This window comes from Anopheles funestus, chromosome 2RL (genome assembly GCF_943734845.2).
Source record: "Anopheles funestus chromosome 2RL, idAnoFuneDA-416_04, whole genome shotgun sequence".
NCBI classification, from domain to species: domain Eukaryota; kingdom Metazoa; phylum Arthropoda; class Insecta; order Diptera; family Culicidae; genus Anopheles; species Anopheles funestus.
This window is the reverse complement of record NC_064598.1, coordinates 65,664,521-65,691,243: the sequence shown is the minus strand read 5'-3', so window position 1 is coordinate 65,691,243 and position 26,723 is coordinate 65,664,521. Positions and strand designations below refer to the sequence as shown.

Sequence of the window (26,723 nt, the reverse complement as noted above, 5' to 3'; positions counted from 1 at the left end):
CTGCAATATTTTAATTTAAACATTAAATCAGTACTTCTAGTGATAGTTCTGTTCACAAAACGAAGTTTTTTTCTGTGCAATCGGATATCGGTTAGGATGACCGATTAGAAATAAAAAAAATGTTCCCGAAACACTATAACACAAGCTAAAAAATAGTCCAACGGTATAAAATTAATGATTAAATTACTTTCTCTTTGTAATTTATTTCAATACCGCTTTTACCGTGTTTAGATTACAAAATAATTATTGTTTTTGTTTCATATTATTTATTTTATTCACTGTTCTTAGTTTACGAGCGCACATTTGAAGAATTTTACATTCCATTTCCTCGCTGCAGTGCACGCTTCATTTACACTACAATGATATTTTTGCACTTCAACTTAAGTGTCAGTTAAGAGCAAGAAAGAATACGCGACACAAGTTTCATTTCGCGCTGATGCCTTTTCACAACTTATTTTGCTGTTGTAGTTTATGCACATGTTGGTACACTCTACATGATGTTGTTTGTGTTAAACTATTTGTTTTTTTTCTTCTTTTCTTTCGCTGATTCATTCTTTATCTGTACATTATTTGTTACTTTTTCTCGGGGAAGTGTCAAATTTAGGTTTAATGCGAACGACGAGCAGCTAAACTAATGCTTATGAACAATACGCACACGCTGGCACTCTTACTAGCACGTCTTCATTTATGGCATTTTCTCGCTTTTCGAAGTCAGGTAGTTTTGTAATCCTCCCTTGCGTGTGTATGTATTTTTTTTATAATTAACCGGAACGAGTAGCGGATTTCCATTTGCAAAACACAAACGATAAAAAACCGTTTTCATTAATTTTCTTGCCAATTCCGCCGCCACTTCTGATTGCAGGGATCAGTTCTCTTTGGGGAAACCGATTCGTAAACGTCGCTTACTATTTTACCTTTAAATCAGGACAGTCAAAAATAAGTATTTTATTTATTTCGCTTGAGATCATTGAGATGTATGTGTTTAGATGTCGTCTGTACAACATGGCACAGAAGCTAAGACTATGGTAGGTGTAGAGGATGAATATGAAGGTAGCGCTTCGAGATTAGTCGTAAAGCCTTTCCCTTCTCTGTTACGCGAGAGCAGGATATGAAATGTGTTTCCATTTTAATGCATAATTTTAAAACGGACAACTGACACTGAGAGCATATGCTAATCGTAATGCAACGCACTTCCTTTATCGTTCCTATATTCTGTTTCATGTATGTCCTAAAATATGCATCCCATTTCTGGGGTTTGATGCACTCCATACAACTATCCCACTATATAGTGTGTCGCAAATGTCGCGTACCTTAGACACAGCTTTACCCATACTAAAAATGAACAGTTTGTTTGAGAATGAAATATGTGATGGACGTGTGTTGAACGAAGTCGTTACCGACGTACAATTCATGTTTTTGATTTGTTATGATTTTGATAAAACAAAGTGGGTGAGAAGGTGCGATTAACCATAATTCAAAAACTGCACTGCAAGACCAAATGTAATCGAAAAAGCAATTGAGCATTTCATGTACTTCTCTTTAAATCTCATTTGATTTCGCATCAATTGTCATTTTGCGGGTGTGATTCTTTTTTCATTCCATTTTTCATTTGATTTAATAGTGTAACATCATCGTTTTGTTTTCAGTTTCCCATTTTTGTATCATTCACATTCTTATTTCCGTTCACAAACACGTAGCACTCACGCACACCAATTTCATTCTAGTTGTAACAATCGTTGGGCAAATTGTGAATTTTTCAGAATGGCGACTATGTGTTCACTATTTTATTTAACCACGGTCCAGCGGTTCGACATATGTTCACGTCGTTCTGCGTCGTTGTTTTACCAGTTTGTCTTTATTATTGTGATAAGTTTCGCTTTCTTCATTATTGAGACAATTGTTTATAAAAGTTTACAATCTTTAATATAACGGCAATGTTGAAGTTTTTTTTCTGCGTGTGTCTTGTCGGGACCGGGTTTATGTATATGCTGCTTTAAATAACATCTTCTTTACATTGTTTGTGTGTGTATGTGTTTTTTTTATCTGAATGCAATAGATCTTTTTCAACGTTCTTCTATCACGGTAAATTTTTAGCGCGTCTATTTTAAAATATGAGTTATCATGTTTACGTTTGAACCCTTGTCGGTTTGAATTGTTGTCAGCATTACAGGATACTTTATTCTCTAAGTGAGCAAAATATAGTTCAACATTGTCTGTTGCTTTTATGATTTGAGTAGATTTTATTTAATCGTCTTTTTACGTTTTTCTATCATTTTTAATACAATTAACGACCGTTATGCACGCATAATGCTATAGAATCATTGTGCCGGTCTATTATGTACATGTTATTGTTTTTTGTTTCAATTTATATAAATTTATCCTGCTACTTCCTTTCTAATCGATCAAGATTTATGTGTTAAAGTTGATTGTTTCGCTTATGAGTTTAGTTTACCTTCTAAAGATTATTCAATTATTCACACCTACAGACGCAAACATGGACACACAGTCGCAAACACAATTCAAGGCACAAAGCACACACACACACACACATACGCATGAGGATAAACAATTCGCTAAAATACAATCGAACACGACACTTAATAGTTGCTAGTCCGAATATATTTCGGTGCCAGTGTTACAATCTTACCATCCTCTTCATTTTCTAACCATCGTTTGCGTCTGTTTTGCAAAAGTTTAAGCTTATGAAAGTAAAAATTCGCAAAAAAAAACAATGTAACTGCAGCATGGAAGTTTAATATTCCATCCATTTAGTTCTAAATTCAGCTGGTATACGTTAAAAATTATGTTTTGTTTGTTTTTATCGCGAAAATAAGGCGCATTTATGTTACAAGTTGCTTGTTACTTGGCATGTACGACTACATAACGTCTACAAAAAAGCACAAAGGCATTTATGCGAAAGGCCATTCTTTTTTCTAATATGTAACAACTTGTAACGTGTTTTCTTCTCTTTGTCCTAACAAGGCATAGCTGTTTCATTTTCTCTACGCACAATTGGCACAATTGTACATCGTTAACGAACATCTTTAACTAGAAGTCTTACAAAGTTGTCAAATGGTTTAGTTTTAGGTGTCGTTTTGCTTTGAAATCATATAACTTTCGACCATATAATACGGTTCTGTCCTGCAATTGTATAGGCACCTTTAACATGCGTAAGGCAAATAATCGTGTACGATTGATCGACGATCAAATCCACTGTTTTCAAGGCGTTATCAGTCAATTCTGATACAAATAGTATTTATTAAAGAAGTAAAAAGGCAATCTTTTGAAACATGCATTAAGCTCTAACCATTTCCATTGTGACAAGTATCTGTTGTAGCATCAAAGACGATCGAGAGACAAAGAGCTTTAAAGTTTGGTGGGAAAATACTGAAAAAGCATATTATAGATATTTCAAAATATTTCAGTTGAAAATGTTTCATTCTTTACTCTTTTCCGCCTGCGTAAACGGTACGATCTGTTGGGATGTGAATTATTGCACTCGTCCGATGGATTAAATCCTCATTAGAGTTCAACCGGAAGCACAAGCAATAACAAAACATAACGCTGAAACGGTTTTCTGTGTATGTAAAAAAAATCATTAATTCTTACTACGCCTTAAGTCTAATAAAACTTTGTGAAAAGCATGATTAACCAAATATAAAATGATTTATATCGAACACATCAACTCTACTAGCAACTGAATAAACTTTGCTAACAAAACAAAAAAAGAAACATAACATAAAGACACACATACACACAGTAAGAGCATTCCTCGCATACATTTAGCAAAGCCAAATCGCTATTCAATACGGCGCCCAAAAAGTTCCTTCGTTACACCACTATAAACAATAAATTGCATCTTGTTATTCTTAAACTTATATTCAATGTAGTTGCACGATTGTTTGATGGCATCAGAATAATTATATCACTTCAAAAACTATGCTCTTGATGGATCTCGCAGTTAAATAAATTGCACTCGCTTGATTTATCGCACATGTCGCTGAAGTTGTGGTAAGCAGGCACTTAACCAGAGCATGGATTGTGAATGGAGCTTACACTTTCCTCTTCACAAAATTATACCGCGCAATTGATCATGCTTTTCCGACAGATATCGGCAGATAGTGCGCACATGTTTTGTTGTTCGTTCTTTTGGGGACAAAATCACCCCACAGGTACTGCAGTCATTCTTCATTACTTCACAAATGAAGTGTATCATAATGACATTGATCAGTATGTAAAAGAATGTGTGTAACTTCAGAAAATAACTTCGCGTTTCTTCGCGAGAGCAAAATGTATAGCTTGTGCCTAATTATCGCTCAGCACATCGTAAGTATACGGTACCGTAACAACTGGATCATCACTATTATGCAATTTTAATCACCCTTTGAAGAATCCTGATCTAGAATCCTCTTCATGGAACAATCGGCTAAAACGACGGTGCGTCAATCTATATTTATGTTTCCTACACTACTGCGCTTTGCCATTTTAGTACACAGATCTGGCTAAAATGTTTGATTATCACGTATAAAACTAAACAGAATCTAATTTCTCTATTCTGTCATCTGCTTTAAAATCAAAAGTTTAAAATAACGATTAAAACATACAAAGAAACTTACCAACACTTTTCTATTCTAGCTGCGGTCATTACCGAAGTATTCTCTCTAGCATCGAAATTACTCATCCTCTATCATAAAGAGAAACGTGAATGATAGCGAACTCGTTACTAAATGAAACAAAGCGTTCAAATGATTTATGTTTCCTATTTCTTCTTAAACAAATCGAGAGTTTCTTATGTAGTTTATAAGTCGCTAAGAAAGCAACCATCCGTGCTGCTCTCTGAAGTTACTGGTTTTCTCGCTTTATGTTTGTTGAAATCTTCTCGTTACTTTTACAATGGCATCGACCAGTTGTTTCATTTTCATACCTAATAGCTAAGCTGCTATTAGTTATTAGATGGATCTACAATTAGTTATCCTTAGGTTCGGTGCAAATTGTGGATTTTCTACTTTATCTTATACCGAGGTACACACACATCTAGCCTTTCTCCCCAGATGACAGCTTCTATAAATGTAGAGCAGGAGTAATTTTTGAGACCTTTCATCTTTCTTACGACACCGAACTGATCGCATTATGAGGTGAACCCATTTGCATCAGCACTTTATCGAGCCACTGCAGTGGCCCGTGCAGGTGAATTTCGATCCAGCACGGCGTTGAGGTAACATCTTGCCGATGATACTCGGCTCCCCAACCCTTGACGAAGCTCATACGTATCGTGCACATCTTAGTTAATTCGTACACCGCTTCGAAACCGTGATTGACAGATTGTGACAGCAACTGGGCGAACTCCTGATTGTTGAAGATCTTTAGTGAGCAGCCGGGCGGAATTTTGCATACCGTGCTCGGATGGAACCCATGATGATGATTGCAGTTGCGGCTTTGTACAAAGATGGCTGAATCGGAAAGACATTCCGCATACACCTCACCACCGACGTAATACAGATGCACACCCTTACCGATGTGGCGCCTTGTGTTTTCGATCGTACTGTTACGATTCACATTGCTCAGCTGTCCGAGGCAGAAACGGTCCGAATTGTTGGACGGATTTGTAAACCCATCCACTATGATGGAAGTATTGGTGCAGTGAAATACTTCGCCAACACGGCAATTCAATTCGTAGTACGCTATACTAGCCCAGTACGGTGGCTCCTGATAGCTAACCGGAGCGACCTCTCCATGCATTTGATTCGTGTCCATCTGGTTACCATCCTGGCCGCCGCTGACCGTATTTCCTTCCTCCGGTGGACTGTAGGCTGGTGGTGGTGTCTCTGGTAGTGCCCCGTACGGGCTCTGTGGATTGGAACTGATAGGTCCCGGGCTCGATACGGACGACATCGGGCTGTTGGGGCCCATGTGTGAGGAAATGGGAGAGTTCGGACCACCCCCTCCCCCGCCACCACTACCGCCATTTCCTCCGCCTCCACCACCACCACCTGCGCCTCCACCGCCCATATGCGAATTATTGAAGCCCGTGTTTGAGTAATTCACATTGTGCGGCATATTTGGCTCGTTCATCTGGTGGAATGGCAGAAGCGAATGACCTGGTGCAAACTCTGAATGGCGCGGTACCAATACCGGCGGCAGTACAGGACTCTCAACGCGCTTGTAGTGATACGGATTTATGCAAACTTCTTTCTGCTTCGCGCTGAATGGATACTGACATGTTTCTAACGGTTTCAACTCGTGATGGCTCTGAAGGTCGGGCCAACGCCATACCCGACAATAGATCACGTGCGGCAATCCTTTTCGGTGCGAAACCTACAACGTGATGGAGAGAATTATTGATACTGCAATAACTGTTTGGAGAAAACAAAAATCACTAGTTCTACGATCTTACCTGAAGTCGTCCATCGAGCGAACGCGGTATAGTAACGCATTTTGATGGTTGTCCCGGGCAGGATAGGGCACGTTCGAGTTCCTCGATGGCGCCTTTTCGTTTCTTGAGCTTCTTTACCAAACTGTCCACTGCCTTTTCGGCCCATTTTTCCTCCTCGTCACCCTGCTTCCAGCCGAGCAGCTTTTTAACTGCAGGGCTAGTGAAGGAAAATAGACTGTTTAGGCTCGACATTGTGCTACTGCTCGAGGATTCCACATCGTCGGTGTCCATTGTGAAATAGTAATCTGTAATTAAACGAGAACACGAACGTAAAGTAATACTTTACTTTAATATATATCGTTTTATATTTGATTTATTGAAATTAAGTAATAACGAACGTGGAAGACCCCCTCATTGAAACATGTTAAAAAGGAAATGATGAATTATTTAAATGGTTTGTAACAACTGTTTACCTAATATGTGGTAGAATATTATTACAAACTGATATTTGCACACATTGCCTCTAATTGGAAAACTATTTTAATTAATTAATTAAATCAATTACATCTAAAAAAATAAGATAATTTTAGGCTTTTTCTCAGACCGTTCCAAACGACTTAAGAAATATTGATACTGTATTTTAAATAAAAAGCATATGCTTTTTTTTCTACCGTAAAAGAACATAACATAAATTTGGTGCACAGCGCCACATGAGTTACAACACCATTTAAGCAGCTGTTAATTGGCAAAAGTAAGGATGGAATTTTTATTCGTAATGTGCCATCGTTGTCAAAACATGCCACAATCACGGGCGCTAGTGTGACTGCACCCTTACCAGTTGCATCAAAATTAACGGCAAGCTTCGGGAATCGCTTCCTATGCGATAAGAAAGCATCACCCATTTTGTTTCGACACGGTGTGTTCGTGTAAACATCAACAAGCGAAAACGCGTTGTTGTTTTTTTTTTGTTCCGCTGATTAGCATGTCTTGGCAGGAGAGGGAAAACACAATGTGAATTGCTGCACTTTGCAATAATCGCAATCGTAAGTGCCCACATATTCATTCACTTGTACACATAATCAGCGGTACAAACTTTATCGATGATCCCGTACCCAATAATGATGGTCAATCAAAATGCACACATCCGCTGCGTGGATCGGGCCGCCTGAGCTGCTGACGGAAATGCCTCATGTAACCCAGGACTGCGAGCGGAGCAAAAGGCGGCCGCTGTAACATGATTATTGTTTGTTTATTTGTTCGGTGAAAAAGAAAACTAATTGAATACAAACAAACCGTTCAACGATGCGAAATTCATTGCGCTCGCGCGGGTGAATGTGCGGTAAAAGTTTGATTTTGAACTTTACACGTTAATGATTAGCGAGAAGTGATTTTTTTTAAATAAATTTAATTTTAATTTATATTTAGGCGAAAGTGTCAATATACGTTATCTACTGATTCGGCATATTTTCGATATTTGAACGTTAACTCATTACAGTTGGTCCGAAATAAGCCAAAAATTCTTATCTTTGCCCTTGAATTTTGTTTCGCTTGTCAGATTTTTCGTATCTCCGCTGTAATGTTACACGATCAGTTTCAGTGTTTGCCATCATTTAATTTCGTTAAAAAAAATACCCGCTTGTTGAACATTTTCACCAGCGTCAAATACCCTTTTTTATTTCTAGCAAGCATATCAATCAAACACCGCTCAGCCCACGTTCTAAATGAACGTGATATTTTTTTTTTTTTGCTATCATCACCGAAACGATCGCAGGGGCAGGGCACACAGAAAGAAAATATTAAACACAAATTAGGTCGCAACTCGGCCTACCTTTGTGGTGCAATTACGCAATACACCTAGCGTACGAGAAGAAAGCAGTCACATTAGTTATCTTATCGCAAATACGATGCCTTTCGGTGCGTTGGTGCACGTATTTTTTCCTAGTGATTTATTTTTTAAAAGGTGTGTTCCAGGTACAATGCGTGCGACGTGAGCAGGTCATGTAGAATAATAGTAGAAAAATTAAATAGAGCAAAATCATACACATTCATTCTAATGCACCAACAATAAAAGCACTTCAGGCTCGATGGTAAATATCATTTCAGAAAGGTTGGCACAGAAACGAAGCTTATTTGTGCCGATTTGGAGTTGGAAATGGTCAACGATCAAGCGCGATTTGTTGCATCCGAATGCAACTTAATTGTTGCGCTACAATCCAGGTGACAAATTTGTTGCAGCTGAAATTGCATTGATACGCGCGAACTTTCGTTACGCACGCTTAGTTGAGTAATTATTGCCTTAACGAAGGTTGTGTGCGCGCCTGCTCTATTAACTTTATTTTTGCTGTTGTTGCTGTTGCCGTTTCTAATTACATTTCAGATTGTCACGTTATGCTGTGATTAAACCGTTATTATTACATTAATCGCAGGCTGTAATAAAAAGGACACACACTTAATAGTTCAGCATACACGTGGTAATTGACATTCGACGTGGTCTTGCTGTATCAAATTCTGTAACTTTTGTATTTATGAATTGGGAATCTGTATGCTGTAATCCCTTTAATACATTATTGAAGTTAAACTTAAAAAAATTGTTTTATTTATATTAATCTCTAAATCTTTATTCATAAATTTGTAGTCAAGTAATGCGAAATTTTTTTTTCTTCAAATGTACACACTCAATAATTGCGGTGGGAAGTTTCAATACATCATATCGCGTTGTACGCGCTTAAAAGCATTGCACTGCTTACTCTCTCGGGGCGTATGACGGGGTTGTAAAATATCGATTAATAACTCGTTCTCAGGCGTAGCGAACGTCCACTCCAACAGAGGCAAAAAAAGCCCAGCAAACAGGTGTGCGGAACAAAACGCGATCTACCTTCGTACCCACCCGGTTTACCGGACCCCGGGGATCGGGGACACCGGGAGGTGGCAAACGAACAACCATTAATTCATGTTTATTGCTCTGACGGACAGATTAAGGCACCACTTTGTTTCACACTAATCTGCGCGATCTAGCAATAAAACACCCCAGAAGCAGCGCGCAATATAGGATGCATTCGGATCGACATTCGTAGAAGTGCGTTAGACATTTTAATAAGAGGCATTTCGATGCTGAGGTCAGCAATATGTTCTGTTTTGCAAATAGTGTTTTTACTATATTTCTTATTACATATATTTCTAAAACTGACCAGCAATAATATTTATACTTATCGAACGATGAAAACAAAACTATCAACAAAATATAAAATCGATAAACCAATATAATACCTCGACGTATTGTGAACCTCAGGATAATCGAATACATCTAATACGCTCCAAAAAGTTCCCCATTGTCTTGAAATATCACCCTGTATATTTATGCAGAAAGAGATACCGATACATCAAGAAAATTTATGTTTGACACAAGCTGAAGCATTAAACAATATAACGCATTCGAAAGCTGTGCCACTAACGACAGTACAACGTAGGCGTCGTACGTTCTCAGCACGAGTACTTGTTTTGTTGAACAGTTTGCCATTTTGTTTTCTGTGCGCCCCTCTGGCAAGCGCATGTGGCACACATGTATAAGCTCAGTCATAAATATCAACATCATCGGGACACACGGTTCCTTCCAGCCACTGGACCGATGCATATAAACCGAGCAAAAGGACACAAATCTGTTCATTTTAAGTGGGCTCGGTGAAAAGATCTTTCTGCAGATAACTATGCTGATGGTGTTGAGAGAGAGAAAAAAAGAAAGAACATAAAATGCATACATTGGTCCATTTTTTTGCCTGTAGAACATAATGAATTTTTGCACTAACATGATTTGATGATTCGATTTTTTGTTTTTGTATGTTTGTGGTTAAAATTATAGCAAAGAACACCTTGCAAAGATATTGCCGTAGTCATGTTTCGCCGAATATTTGATGCTTTTACAGAATGAAGAAAAACTAACCATTCCCATAGTTGGCCATTTCTGCTCCCGACGGTGTGTTGTAATCCAGTGAATGAAGCATTGAAATTTTACAATGTTGAAGCGTTTCAACAAACTCGAAGAAATTATATTTTCTTGTAATTATTTAGTTTAAAATCACACTACAGCAGCACTTAAAATCACGACACAAGCACGCAACATTAACGCTCGTAACACGTTCAACACAACAAGTTTTCTTACTTTGTCAATCAAGCAAAATGATTTAATGTAACAAACTGTTCAGAAGTTTTATACACGCATTGCGAACACGACTGATCATCTGGTTGGTACGAATCGTAAAGAAACAAATTGAGAAAATTTAGATTATCGCTCGGTACGATTATTATCACTTATAACACCTTTTCAGCCACTCTTCAACGAACACCGGGAACGCCAGGTTTATTCACGTGATCGTGGATCTTGCTTTTCTTCCGTGTCTTCCACGACCAGCAGAATATTTCCCACCCTGTGGAATGTTTCTTCTTTTTTTTTAATTTTCGCTTTAATCCCGAATAAGAATGAGGTGAACCATCACGACGATAATTGGATTTCACCTCGAACGGACAGTTCGTTTTTTTTTTCTTCAATCTGTACGATACCGATCACAAACGATGATGTGAGCTCACTGATGATGATGATGATGGTGAAGATTATGCTTAACATGTTTCTATATTTCTTTTTAAATTTTAAAGAAAAAAAACCCGGTAGCAGGAAAAATTCCACATTCTTTGCGCCCGTTAAATGAACCGAAGACATTTTGTTGTTGGAATCGTTTTACAAAAATATTGAAGAGTAAATTACAACAGAAACTACCTAAAAACTAAACTTTACATTTGTATCTTCAATTGAGTACTTTTGATATTCAAAATCTAAAATTTTGGATTAAAAAAATAAAACCCCAAAAAAATAATATGCAAAAATATATTGCTACATCTTGGAAACTTAGACCAAAACGAAAAAAAAAACCCACGAAGAAATGTGTGACAATCAAACAGTTAACATACGATGATAAGCATATGAAATGACATGTTTTGGTAAACATTTGCACGCATTTTCGTGGGATACAGGCACCACAAACCGGATATTGGAGGATGCAAAACTCCGACCATAACGTCGGAATCATATTTGGAAAGGTCGTCCATCGCCCCAAGGCACAGGTTCAAAATCATAAACTTTATCGCTTCATTCGTACGGTGTATCGTTTACACGATAAATGTTCGTGGTAAACATTCTATCTCAAGGATATAAAAATTGGTAAAAACAAAAAAATTTTTGCTTTTCCCATCTTTGTTATTTCACATTCGGTATCGTCACGAGAGTACTAGGGTGTGTTTAGCTATAATGAAGAGGTTTTTATTTTATAATGGTTTGTCCTACGTAATTAGATTTGTACCGCAATTAAAAAGAGAACCATAACAACATCACAACTAAAAGGCACCATCGCGTACAAATCGTAACGTATAATCGAACGTTTAATTTCAAATATGAACAAATTTTTATTACATTCAGGGTTATCAGCTGTGAAAACGTTGGGATGGATTCTTCCGCGTTTTTGCCAATAAATCCACTAGGTCAATAAGCTGCCAAACAAAGTTGACCAAATGCTGGACTATTAACGACGAATGTTATCATCACTTGGTTCTCATTACTGGAACAAATTGGAGCTACCCTAGTCTTCCAACTGTGACAGTAAACCAATGACCTTTCACAGTTAAGATAAACATTGAAGTTGTTCAATTTTTGCAGCCAAAATTAAAAAAAAAACAAAATTATTTACAAAAAGAAAATAATTAAATAGCTTCCTGTACTCCTAATAGTACATAATATTAAATCAATATAGGCCAAATTTTGCATCATGTTTGTGTGTGCTGCTTCTTCCGATTTTAACTCTCGATTTTGTAATTCCACACATAAAAACGAGCATAACAATTTAACTGATAATTTATGGCGCCACTGAACAGACGGATTGACATTAGAACTCTTAAAAAGAGGATGTTCTGGCAAATGGAAAGTAGTAGCAGAAGAGGAAAAAAAAGAACCTCCCTAAACAGCCACGCACTGCTGCAATTCGATTCCGCCCCACAAGTGTGATGATAAAGAACCAAGATTTGCGGTTTCCACCCCTTAAAGCCCAGTTACCAATTCCGAAATATGGAAGCCGTGCAAGGGTGAAGATGATTTATTGCCGCTCAAAATCATCGTCGTATCGCGTCGTATGTATCACCACAAATATGTGCCCCCGGGACAGCAGCGAGCATTTTGCGCATATTGCTTCCAATTAGCTAAACTGATCGTGATTTACTTTCCCAACAAAAAAAAGTCTGCTTGAAACTGGAACTTTGGCAGAAACTGAAGCGAAAGCACCGCGATTAGAGGGAACGGTAATGTGCGAAAAATTTAAACCGATCGACGATAAGGGAAACAGGCACGAAATTTCGCACAGTTGGTAACGTTTCGGAAGGAAATGAAATGATCGATGAGCTGATGATTTGGTTGATGAATGATTTAGAAAAATGTAGCAACCGCTTTTGCTCGGTTCCGCGTTCATTGACACAGTCGATTTGCAATGCGAAAATTAGGAAAAGGTTAGAATCTATCACAAACATGCAATCAGACTCAAAGGAGTGTCCACGAATCGGTAAAAAAAATATGAAAGTTCAGTTAACTCTTTCGTGTATTTTTCACACCGTAAACCATTTGGCATCCTTTATGCACTTTTTTTTGCGCCTGCTGTTTCTTTTGTTGGCCGTTTCTTTTTTTTCTTCCTTCCAAAAAAAAACCTCCAATCTTGTGAGATATATCTAATGTCAATATGAAAGGCAATCAAAATAAACAAATCCGTATCCTCCACTACTAAGCGATCCACCAGGTCCTCCAATGTAACTTCATCACCTCTTTCTAGCGCGCGCAACGAACGCTCGATATGATGAGGACGGCGTTATGTTATGTTGTTGCTGCTGCTGCTGTTCCGCGTTTACGATACACAAAGTAAACAAATATTCGGCGTACACAAGGCGAAGACGCTGACGCCGACGACTCACTAGCAAGAGACCCGCTCTCTCCTGTTGGTTCTGGCACTCTTCATTTCCCAACACTCCCGCCCCGTGTCGTGGTCCAACCCAAGTTTTGACTCTTGTACTCCAACGACGCACTACAAACATGCACAAAGTACGTACACACAACTGAACTGATTGCTACCTTTCACAGAATCGGAATCGTAAAGTGTTCGGGGCAAGGTGGAGTTGTGGAAATAGAACTAGGCGCTCAAGAATCGAATATCTGTTCTAAATCACGTTTTGATGCGGTCGAAGATGATCGCGTGGTGGAGAACCGTGTTGGAGTAGCGTTGGAAAATCACGGATCACGAGCCCAATCACGATGGGCGGAGGTTGGAGAAAGAGAATGGAAAGGAAAGAACGGCATCAGAATCAAACATTGATGATCGATACCGCGCGCACAACCCCAACGCCGACTGGCAGTGCGTTGGCGCCAGAGTTACCACCACCTCCTCCAACGCCAACGATACCGCGCCCGCCGTCACCCCAAAGATACACACCACGTATCGAATTCAAGAAGCGAGAGAAGAAAATGAACGCTCATTCTTCACCGATCGACACCACCATCATCATCATCAACCTGATCGTCATCATCTCCAAAGCATGCGTTAGGTTTTTTTTTGTTCTCTCCAACCCCATTTGCGCTTATTACACGCCGAAGGTGGAGAACCGCTAATCGATTTCGCAATATCGAACACTAACACGTTTCGCGTTTTGTTTTTCGCATCTTACTGAACATGGATTCGCGAAACTAATCAGAGCATTTGTGTGTTTTTCCTCCTCAGTCTTCAACCATCAATTGAAAATTCACATGCAATTCCATTAACGGAAAAGCGATTCCAGAGTTTTGCTCCACTTCACCATCACACACAACCACTGAAAACCTTTTTGCTTCGTTCGATCGTGAATTGATTGAACTTCAATTGAAATCCATTTCTTGGCAATTTAATGTCGATCCTTGAGAGCGGCTCGTGTAGGCTGGATAAAAGTAAACGCACTTTAAAATCCGTTGGTGTAATGGCGTTCAGGTAAGATATCTAACAAAACAGAGATAAATTCATTTTTGTTGGTAAATTTTCACACAAGAAAAAAAGCAACACATCATCCACAACTTCTGACCAGCGAACGATGAGCGGGCACACGGAAAGCAACGGAAAACGCGACGTTTACGCAACGCGATCGAATCGAGAACTGATTGGCGTTAAACGCTGCGCGCAACTGAGAAACAAACATCGTCGCACGCTCGTCTCTTAGTCGTCGTTTCGATTTCTTCGCCGTACGGTAAACAACACATAAACCGAACGGAACGTTTCTCCTTCACGTTCGTTCTACCCGGTTTCTTCATAGCGAACGCACTGCACTAGGCGCTTTCTTTCGCGACTTTACTCTCACTCCTCGATTCGCCCATCTAAACGCGATCGAACGCGGGTCGCGTACGATCGATCACGCGAACGTAACAGCATAAAATACATGGATCATGGGACACTTGGAAGAACCCTAGCATTTTCTCCTTAGGTTGACGTTACGGGTTGGGACAGGGACGCTCCCTGTTGGCGTTCTTGTGTTTCATGTTTAAGCACCGATCCTGACGAGTCTATGGTTCATAACGGAAAACCGTCCATACGTCCATCGGTGGTTCCGTTCGAACACGCAAAAAAAGGAAATAAAATGCACACTTTACAAGAAGGGTACTACTCTTCCCTTCATTTCCCACCCAATTAGATCGATCGGTCAGTTTTACCTTATAAGAGATTCTGCAACGAAGAGTCAACGTTCACATTGGTGTCACTCTCATAATTTTCATCAATGGTGGTGTTATATGATTTCCCTCGTCTAACGGAGTGTATGTGCTGTGCGTGAAACTGACGATCATAACCCAAGGCTTATAAAAGCGCGATAGGTGCGAGATTAAAACCGCGGCAATCCCGTTAGTATCGTCAAGCGCGTCAAGGTAAAGGAATTTCCGGTCCGATCAAAACACTGTTCGCGAAGCATTTGTGATTCGTGTTGGAAGAATTTCTATTTTAACACGCCAATATTTGCACTTCTGACAATTCTTTTTAATCTGCATTAGCATAGCAGATTACCATGCTGTGTACGCATAGAGGTTTATTAAATAGCCGAATAATCAAACAAAAAAATTTTAATATATTATTATGTACTACATATTTGAAATTTTTAATGAGTTATTAGATTTCTTCGCACTATTTAGTAATCCCAATTTAAAGTACATTAAAATCAAACAAGGAACCTCGTTGGCTGATCATAGTGTGTAGCGAAATTGTACAAATAAATGTTTTTTTAGAAAAGAACAAAAATTTTAAGAAAAATAAATTTGATAACTTAAACAATAAAAGGATTAAACTATATTTCCTTAACACGCACACATCTGTACTATTCGGTTTCATAGCTATTTTTTAACTCCAGATTTCCCTTTTATTTCTTTGTACATTTTGTAAGTTCATAAATGACGTTTAATAATAATTTCAATTGATTGTCATACATCAAAAAAGTTTATATATTTATGTTACGCACTGTATTATTCAATTGAATTTTTAAAACCTACCATAGAATCATAGATTTCAATGAAGTAAAAATTTGTGTATAATTTACAGTCCTAATGAAACTATTAATATATTTAATTAAGTAATCATACTCATAACAAGCTTCATAACCTCTTAAAAGGATAATTCAATTTATAGATTCGCAAGCAGGGCTCTATATAACAAAAAAAAACTGAGACTCGTGACTAAAAAGAACAATAGTGTACTGGAATATTAACCAAACATGGCCCCCACAACTTCGGCTCCATCAAAATCAAAACATGAACGGATTACGTTGATATATAACTTCAGATACTCCTTTGCATTCAGAATCCTCCTCGTTGATTTACAAAATATGTATCAACAAAATCAGTTACGGCCAATGCGCAAAGCGTAATATTTTTCAATTCGACTTATTTCTCAGCGAGCATAGGAGCGCAGAGCATAGGTTGAAAAGTTGAAACAAATCTACACGATCACAGCTGAAGGGGTTCGGTTGTGCTGCTGCTGCTGTCCGCCTTCGTGTTTATCATATGCCATGCTGAATCGTTTTTGCACTTTGAATTTTCGTGTGGGAAGAGGTTTCCCCTATGCACGAGAGCATAGTAAGAGCAATAATCATCATATTGCGAACAGCTCTCAATCCCAGATCGCAGACTGGCTACCATAAAGGCAAAGGGTTACATGCAAAAAAAGATACACACACACTGTTTGCAATAGCTAAATGCTACAAAACATTATAAGGCACTGGCGGCAGTGTGCGCTAATGGTTGGACGGATCTGTGTTAGAAAAACACCATTCTGTTCACCTTTGCAGTGTGCACGATCGACGCAATCCCATCAGCATATGTGCCAGAATACAAGCGAGGAAATGATCATTCGCTTTCGTCCCGATGAAGTTCGAAGCTGCTTTATCTGTGATTCATGATCGATTTGCACTCAATTGTGATCCCACCTTATACGTATGTGGGAAGAAGTGGGAAGAAAAAATAGATCTAGGATCGTGATCGAATATGGAAGCAACGCAGCGTACTGTGGTAAAGTTGCAATGAGTTTCATTCTAGACTTGTTTCGATTTTCTGCCACATAAAAATGCATTTCTTTAGTAGAGGATCTCTCCAGGGAGCATTCAGACGTCCTAAAGAGTACTGCACAGTGAGGCGCGAATACGGTCGATAGGCGTTCATTTTAGTAAATATAAATTGAGATTGTTTTTTTTTGTCTATTAAAACATGATTGAGCTACTTAATCAAATATTCTAAAATTCTATTCTTTCATAAAGGGAAACATACGAAGTCCTTTGTTGCATGCAATAAAAAAATCTCGCTAAAGATGATGGAAATAATGTTTTAAACAAATATATAAAGTCTGTTATGTTTATCATGATACATGGTATAATGGAAAACATAAAAAAAAAACATTAGAAAAAAAATTCAAACTATGAACATATCATGACAACACGGAGAATGATTTCACTCTTTCTATTATTCCATCTTGTGCAATCATACCTCCGTCTGTCGATCATTTTATCGATCCATCAAGCAACAACACACGTTACAGTACTGGTGATCTTCGTTCTAGCAGCGTAATGTTGCATCCCAGACGACAACGCATCGAGTGCGCGAGCTATCCCCGCGATGTAAGGCAGACGTTGTTGCGCCGTCTGCACACCTTTGCGTCATAAAACGCAAAAATACAAACGCACAGCCACAGACCGACAGGTCTACCGCGATCAAGCCGTGCAGTATGCGCGCCTGTGCATAAAACGTGCGTTCACATCACATTTGAGGCATATCCTCTCGATTTGTGCCACCCCAGCAGCACGTCACGGCGTCAAAAGACGAATGTTGTCGAAGCGAAAAATGGACACCGAACGCAGAATAGAATCAGAGAGAAAGCAACATTTGCTACGGAAAGGCAATCGGATGGAATGGAAGAACGATCAGAAACACATCGTGTAGATCGTGTAGAACGGTGGAGTAACGAGAGTGTCATACTGGCAAAACATATTACTGGCGACACTGGCCCGGCAAACACAGCGATGTCACAAACATTATGCCGTGGCAACCAACCCAGCCAGTCAGTCATAAACGACAAGGCGCATGGCGCTAAAGATGCAACTCGTTGCCCTGTTGGCCAGCGTCCGCAAGAGATGAGGTCAATGATATTGTTGAGGACTGCATGCAAGTGCACGTATTCGCACTAAAAAACGAAGTTCGTCATCTTCGACGGTGGTAGACGATCGCCTTTTTATTTTCGTATAAGTACAGCATACATATGCAAGCATGAATATATCGAAAATATTCAATAAATCAAACCAATTCCAATAGAAACGAATAAGGTGTGATGTAAAAGAGAAAGGAGCAGACCATCCTTAAACTGTTGGAAACTTTTCAGTTCGATGTGTTTTCACCAAAAAAGAAAATGCATGAAATGCATTTTGATAAAAGCTGACACCCTTATCAGAACGACAGCAGTTCAACAGCAGAAATTAATTTACTCCTACGTGATCAGCAAACGAACATCTTCCTTGTCGTTACCAACACCATACCTAAAATGACCATACCTAAATGAGTTATAAAAAAGCGATTTAAACGAAGTAATAGAATTCGTTCGTTTCTGATACGTTCGTCACTTTACTTCAATATAACGGTATTAACAAATTAGTTGATCATATGAAGAAATTCCTTTGCTGATTTTATTATTTACAAAAAATATTCATAGGTCTTAAAATATTGACAAATCTTTCGAGAGTATTTGCCCATAAAACAAGTTTCATTTAAAAAATCAACCGTGACTTATATTAACATATTATTGATACGTAGCGAGAACAACAAGAATTCGTTTAGCTTCATATTTAACACAAAAACGCGAGTTAGTAAACAAATTTAAATGAAAAATAATTGTTAATTAGTAAAATCACACCATCAATCTATTAGTGCACATAAGCGTTCATTCTGAGTGACAAACGGAAAACTTCCCGTCGAAAAGACTCTAACCAAACGGGAAGCAAATTTGCATTTCTGCCACCCGTTACCGGCTAGTCTATGAAAAAGTTTGCTACACTTTTAACGTCAAATCGTATGCCGAACTGTCAAAATTCTGGTTGACAAACTACGCCAAACAAAATAAATTGTTTGCCGAACACACCTTATTTCATCACCTTGGTATCGCCACGCTTCTATTATACGACAGCTCTGTAAAGAATAGTTTTGTTTTTCATAGCCGTTGTGTTACGACTAGTGCTATCGAATCAAAAATGGACGTAGAAAACACCAGACTGGATTGTAATTAGATTGAACACTCTTCTTTATACTTTTAACAATATTGTTCCATTTTTTTCGAATCATTTTGTAAACAACAGAATTAAATTTGACATCTCTAAATTGGTTTGACAAACTCTTTTCATAGGCCACATCACTTTTGTTTGGCAAACTTTTTTCATAGACCAGACGGTTACAAGGCGGTACTTGATGCAATGCGTTGCGTTTTGCCCAAAATGATATTACTTTTTTATTTACACGGCAAGCGTACACTCTATACTCGTGGCTCTTTCTCCAGTTGCAAATTCTTTAACCGTTTGAACACGGCGGATTCACGGGCTCCGAACTGTTTGTAGAGTTGTTTCACAGTGTTTGCGAAGTCGAAATCCCTTGTCTGATTTAGCATGATTGAGCTAATTTTTTTGCTTTCATCACCGAAAGCACGCTGTTCCTGCGTAGGCATTTGTAGTTGCTGCTTGAAATTTTAAATTATTTATTGTTTCGTTTCGTTTCGTTCACCGAGGGCGGCCCGGTGGCGCATGTGATAAACGGCGCCAGTCCACTCGGCCGGACCGGGTTCAAATCCCATCCGGACCGCCCTCCCGTAGCAAGGAGTGACTATCCGGCTACGTGGTAAAATAAGTCTAGTAAGGCAGAAATGGCCGGCGTGACCTGTAAGGTCGTTAAAGCCAAGAAGAGAGAGAGAATCAGTTACAAAAGAACAAAACAACTTTGATATTCACTTTTTATAGTAAATTCTAACTGAAAATTTAACTTTCCATTACACTTTACTAAGGGAAAATTTTCTGTCTAACGGCGTTACCGTTTGGCTCAGGTAATGCAAATGTTTGACATTCCGTTTGACATCAATCTGCCATCGATTTTGAAACGTCTGATCATGCCAAACGGGAAGAAAAACGGAAAATCATAATACTCAAGTGACATTTTCGTGACGTTTGAGAAGACGTTTGACAATGAGAATGATCCCTATATTCCCTATCAAAACTCATGCGGATGATGTCCCTACAAACGAGAGAGAACATCCCAGTGTAAATCAATTTCCTTTAATACAACCATCAGCAACTCATATAACTCATTTTTGGAAGGAATATCTTTGCTTGCAAAATAACATAAATGGCTACCGATGATCACCTTTACGATCCAGGAGAGTGCTTATTACCACCAAGAATTTATTTTGATTCCAACCATTCAATGATGCCTTTATGTGTTTTATCCGTATTCATCGAATCATGCGTGTAACTAAGTAACTGTGATTGGAAAGGCAAGTTCAACAGATACCAGTATCAACAGTGCGCAATTTTTCGATATTGCTTCCTAATCCGGAACAAATTAACTCCAGATCAATTATCTGGCGCCGATGAACAGTCTCATTGTATCACGCACGCACCTTGGCGTACCATCTGTACGACACCGAACACTTTTGTTGCGATGAAAGATGCACCAAGAAATGGAACGACTACAATGATCGATCGTCTCCTTGCCAAGAGCTACCCGTTTTGACCGTTTGAAGCTTGAGTCGCTCGTGCACCGAGCAGCAAAGCGGGAAAGCGCTTCGCTCGGGTCTTTCGAAGGGTGGAATGTATATCGAGAAGGTGGATTTGTGCAGTTTCTGTTTTTGGACCAGGCGCCAATAAAAACAGGTCAGAGCAGGAATGCGCCCTGATAGCAGGTACTTGAGCAGCATGTTCGGTGTTGCAGTTCTGGTTTCATCGGATGCAATCGCTTATGTTGAGCACGCCTCCAAAACAACAAAATCACTTGCTATTTATACGGTATCTTACAAATGATCGATACGCATGAAAATTGTAGTAATTTAGATGCATACATTTGATGAATAAATTCATACCTGATCGCTTGTTTGAAAGGCATTCCAAAAAACGAAAAACTCATTCATAAAAATAAAACAACCATAAAATAAACGTGTTGAGTATAGCAAAACATCATAAACATAATCTAATCCTCACTTCGTAAATTTAATCCATTTGCTCGCATGATCGTACATGTTATCATTAAAAAATCATCGCATCTTAAGCACCGACACTAAATGATGCCTTTATCGTGTCACGTAAGTGCATGGACAAATGGGAACATTAGACCACAAAATGTGCCTGTCGCATCGTATCGTGGTCGCGTGGCACCAGCGAAGCAGCCAATGGGACCACACCGACCAGGGGTTTAGAAGCTGCGGGCATAATAATCGACCATAAATGATACGATCATGATGACCACGGCATGCAACTGGCTTGCTGCACTCGGGTGTGCGACCAGTGACGGTAGCCGGTAAATGAGGGTGGAGTGGAAACGACAAATCATATGCTCGCCTTGCGTTCCATTTTACGCTCCACTCCACTGGTGGAGCAGGGAGTACTTGAGCACTGCAGTAACATAAATGCACGCACCTAACGGATCGCGTCGATGGGACATAACACAGTTACTTCTGAGTCTGATAAACAGGTGTTGGGCGCGGAGATAAGGTAGATCGCTCGAGGTGAGGGATGCCGCTTCAACCCCATCCTGGACGCTGCGCAGCAGCAGAACGAGGACACGCGCCCGAATTGCCGACAGCCTGGCGACCACAACCATTCCAAGTGTTGAGGTTTTTCGTTCTCTCCCCCTGTTTTTTTTTGTCTGACTTTATTCATCGATGTACATTCTCCTTTCTCCTTATTCGAATGATCGTTTTTTCCTTATTCTGAGCGCAAAAATACACACTGTCTAAATGTTTTTCCATTTTTAGACGTCTTTAAACGCCCGAAGACGGAAAGATACCGCAACACGATCGAGGAGTCGATACACGCACGGAAAATAATATAAACATACGCGTTTGCTCCTCTGCTTTACCCAAATGGACAAAAGTACACATAACCTGGCTACTAATGTTGGACACATTTACTAGCTGCTCGTTATTAAATTATGTAATGACGCCACGCTCGTGGATCTAAGACTACAAACCATCAACCTCGGCTGAAGAAATTTAAAGTGCACTGAAATCTCAAAACAAATGCGTGCCCACCGGGGAAAAGGAAAACAGTAACGATAAGATCGTCCACAATAAAGAGTGAATTAAAGTGAGCTGTGCGGATTCCTCCTTCACGCCAAATAATGCAACACGACGAAATGATCTTACGATGAAGCAATTTGCTGCGATTGCTTCCGGCAGTCAGCTTATGATACGGAGTGGAGGGTTGAATGTATATTTCGCTTCCTTCCGCCGAAGAAGCTGTGTGTCAGGGAATGGAGAGAAATTTACGACTCATGCTTCCGTCCCGAAATTGAGGGAGTTATAGCGTCAGGGAGTGGAAGATGATATGTCCGAGATTCCAGGGCCACATTTTCAGACATAACCTAACGCAACAGCCACAAACACACACATCAAGGCGAACAGCGAACGAAAGACAGAAAAAGTATCGCACACGCCACAGCATCACCAACCGCTGTGCTTAATATATTTATAAAGCACTTAAAGGAAACGGCTCCATCATAATCTTATGGTCCTGACGAGCGAACGCCACCATCAAGCGTCGCAGCATACGTTGCACACACCAGTGAATACTGCATTCGAATGTGCATGATCCAGAGAGAAGCAAAACAAACTGAAGAATAGACTGCATAAAACCGTGGGCAACAACCAACACGACAAACCATACACGTCCAGACGTACAATCTCTCGCCTTCCTCAATGTGCTTCTTAGTTTCGTTTTTTTTTTTGCAAACAGTTTTACTGATGAATCGAAGTAACGGTAGCAGACAGTGGACAGACGTCCATCCAAGAAAAGCGAAACGGTTTCGAATGTTTCCGAAGAGGTTGCCGCAGTGCTGTACAAACCCCGCGTGTAACCACAAATTCCCGTGAGCAGTTTGGTGCATAAATACGACATCATAAATGTTGCTCGTTAGGCAAGGTTTTACGAGCGATTACCTGTCAAGCATAGTTTGTTTAGAAAACATATGATTTTATTTCTCAAGCGTGATTTAATCGTTCATCATGTACCATGCATAGCGAAGAGCAATTGGAGCCTAGGCAAGTAAACTGTACTAAAACGTACATTTATTTTCTAATATTTATTCCTGCCGACAGAACTTTAAAAGAAACTTTAAGAAGAAAACTTAAATACGTTCGGGAGTTTGGTTTACAATTATCTCTTCGACATCGAATCATTAACGGTGTAACGAAAAGTCTCGTAATCTAATAACTAATAACTGAGTGTTACATTTTTAATTTTAATTGAAAATTTTAATTTGAAAGCAGAAACAAAAAAACAATAAGAATATATATAACAGATAATAAAAAAATACAGAATTTATCAATAGATTGACTAGAACGAACTCAGCGTGAATCGCGTAAACGAATAACGTAAATGCAACAGTTAATACTGAAACACAATCAACTTTACTGAATTATCTGATGATATTCAATCAATTGTACACACGATTTAACATCCAATTCGGTACAGTTTTTTTATCCTTTTACCGTCTTATTCGTTTGCGAGATTCAGTTTAAAGAATTCGCTCTAGCATATATATTTGGCTCATCCCTCTATTTACAAGTAAAAAGCAAACGAATGATGTTGAGGTCTGACTTGTCAGTCAACCTATCGTTTTTTTTCTATACCTACTCTAAAGAATTAAGAGAAAAATAATAAAATATCGCAAGATCACTCAATCTTCTCAATCAATTCCATCATCCTCCTCGATTGAAACTTCATAATACGCATTCGGGCAGCACGAGACGTATACATTTCTACCTACATTAAAAAGCGCATGTACTTGCACACTATTCTTTCAGCTTCTCAGGAACTCAAGAACATTTTCCACATACATACACCGATTTATACATCCATCTCCCAGCCACAACATCAACAACAGTTAGACCGTGACGTTAGTCGTGAAGGAATCGCGCTTCCACTTTGATTCCACACCAATAAGTACGACGCGTGCCAATGCCGGCTACTACTGCCGACGCCGTTATATGTCATTCTAATTTGTTCCACCTTCTTTCTACTTCTGGATAGACTTACAGGACACACACTTGCACACAGCTCATCATCATCAACAAGCCGAGATTGCAACAACGCACACGATATGCAAGGCCGTCTCTATCCGGTGTGTTTGTAAGTTGTGCACTTTAAAGTGCGGCAACCCGCAGCTGCTGAGTGATTGCACTGCTTACGACGGGTCTCTACATGGTTTGGCATGATAATTGGATGACGATTGACGTTTGTCGAGTTGTTCCGAAGTATAAGATTTGTTGTAATAAAGAGTGATAAACATTTTATAAAATCAACGACAAGCAGTCTTCAATTTCACTTCCAAGTATTGAATAAATTAAAGAAACTGTTGGACGATAACATTGCTGGGGAGAAATAGGCGAAAAGTTTTTGAACTCAAATCTCGAAAAACAAAACCTAACTTTTTGTAACTTTAATTTGATCTACTGTTACCATTTTGTTAATGAATCAAAAAAACAAATCCAATTTTTTTTTTCTGAATTTCACATCAACATGAAGACAAATGACAAAATTAAAGCCCAAGAAGCAAACGCATCGCCATGTGGAAATGCATATTTTCGATGTGTTTTCCTAAACAAAAAAAAACCTTTTCGAAGACTAGATAACCAGTACAGGGGCCTACCACACTTTAAGCAATGAAGATTAAATTGAAGTCAGTATCTGTCAAATTAGTCAGTCGAGCAAATTTGAGTGTTGAAGTAAAACCAAGTTATGTCTGCCTCGGAACATGAATATTTGAAACAAACATTTATGGAAAGATTGTTAACATTTCCAAAATATAGGAAACATGGTCAAACAGACCTCGGTTAAACCTGCTAAAACATGCTTTGTTTTAGCATTTCTCGAGCAGCTGATCGAAATTTTTGTTAGCAAAACAATCTAAACTGTCCACATGATAATTTTCACATGGTCTTTTGTATGTAAAGCCAGTAGATAACCCGCCAAACGTCAAAAAACATACAGAAAAAGTTAGGGCAGGTGAAATGTTTATCTCCATAAAAAGTCATTTGAAGTCAGAGTTTCGTTAAAAAACAATACTAAAAAATATTACAATCGAGTACCACAATTTAGTTCATGAAGGCAGGTAACAATGCATTAAATTTGATTAAATGATATCAAAAAGTGGAAAGATATTTAATTTCAAATGATACTTCATTTGGCTAATGTTTATAGTCGTTTCGAAGTTGTTTCAAAGAGAAGATTAATGTTGCTGAAGTTACAATTTTGCTTCATTATTATATTATTATGTTTAATAAAATATTAGCCTCCCAATTCCAAGAAATAGTATGCCCAATGTTCTTTAATATAAACCTTCCCCTTTGTAACATTTTGAATCATTTCTCCCCTGTAGTTCGCAGTGTATCGTGCTACTAACCGTGCTAACTTTTCCTCAGAACTACGCCTTAAACACGCTGGAAAAAGGGGGTACACGCATTTGCACACTACAATTCCATTGACGTAATTGACTGTTCGAAACCGCACGTCCTGCCTTCCGGCGACCGATATGTGCCGTTCGTAACATTCAAGGGGTAAATCGTTAACAAGTTTTAGCTTTTTATGCGGCCAACCATTCAACCCCAACTGTTTCCATCCCCGCCACTCGTTCTCTTGCACACGCGCGCTCTTCACACTTTGATCCATTTGTTGTCGCCATCTTTCAGCATTGCAGGTTATGGCAACATGGAAACGTTATCCTTGACGAATTTCATCAATGTACGAAAACTTCCTTGTAGCATGAAAGCATGGAGTCATTATTGCATGATTGTGTATCGTGCCAACAATTACAATCGCTTAATAATGGTTACACTTTACAACTGCTCCCTGATATGTTGTTACTTCACTGCACACAATCGTTGATTAGTGATAGTTGGAAAAATTATCTTTTGCACCGAATGGGCTTTAACTCATTATCGTCTTGCTGTTGTAATCAATCTAAGCTAGGAGAAATTACTTTGTAATCAGCATACACCCCTTCCAAAGTTTCAGTGTATGTTAATGCAAATTTTATCATGCTTATCATTCATCGATCACCCCTCAAAATTACACTACAATAATACATCAGTAATAATGAAACATTCTTGGCTTTCCGCACAATTTTAGATGGAAATTTGCATCACCAAATTGTAAAAAATTTCATACAGTAATAAGAACACTTTTTCACCGTTTTCATTAATATTTCTACAAAAAATGCTAATTAAAAAAACCCAGTCAAATCCCACAATGCAGGTGTGATCAAGTTTCTAGGAACGGATCCAAATTTGATTCGCTTCAAAATCTGCTGTTGCTGGCTGCTGCCGCGTTCGGCTGATTTACTAGCCAAACAGACGACAGTGGTTTCGTGAATCAGGCAGCGAAAGAAAAACTGTACAGCGTACATAAAGTAGATACACAATATTTCAGACCGGCCTTACTGTTCAGCCCCTGCAGATTCACGTGCGATAAAATTAGCGACCGACCGACTCGGGGGGCCAGTGTTTCCGCTCATTTTCCACCCCAAAAACAA

At 38.9% G+C, this 26,723-nt stretch overlaps 1 protein-coding gene across 4 annotated transcripts in view; it reads right to left on the bottom strand.

The window, feature by feature from the left end:
* Positions 1-518: 518 nt before the first annotated feature.
* LOC125765581 (protein mothers against dpp) overlaps positions 519-26,723 on the bottom strand; it is a 36,848-nt gene continuing 10,643 nt past the window's right edge. For 2 of the 4 annotated variants that reach the window (XM_049430890.1, XM_049430889.1), the window contains exons 2-3: positions 6,395-6,678; positions 519-6,315 (exon numbers count right to left, since the gene is read on the bottom strand). In XM_049430890.1, the coding sequence (XP_049286847.1) occupies positions 5,107-6,315; positions 6,395-6,664 (1,479 nt within the window). In that variant the 5' untranslated portion in view covers positions 6,665-6,678 and the 3' untranslated portion in view covers positions 519-5,106. Of the gene's footprint in view, positions 6,316-6,394; positions 6,679-10,310; positions 15,498-26,723 lie in introns of those variants that run through there. The other 2 variants (XM_049430888.1, XM_049430886.1) reach the window with 2 other exon arrangements.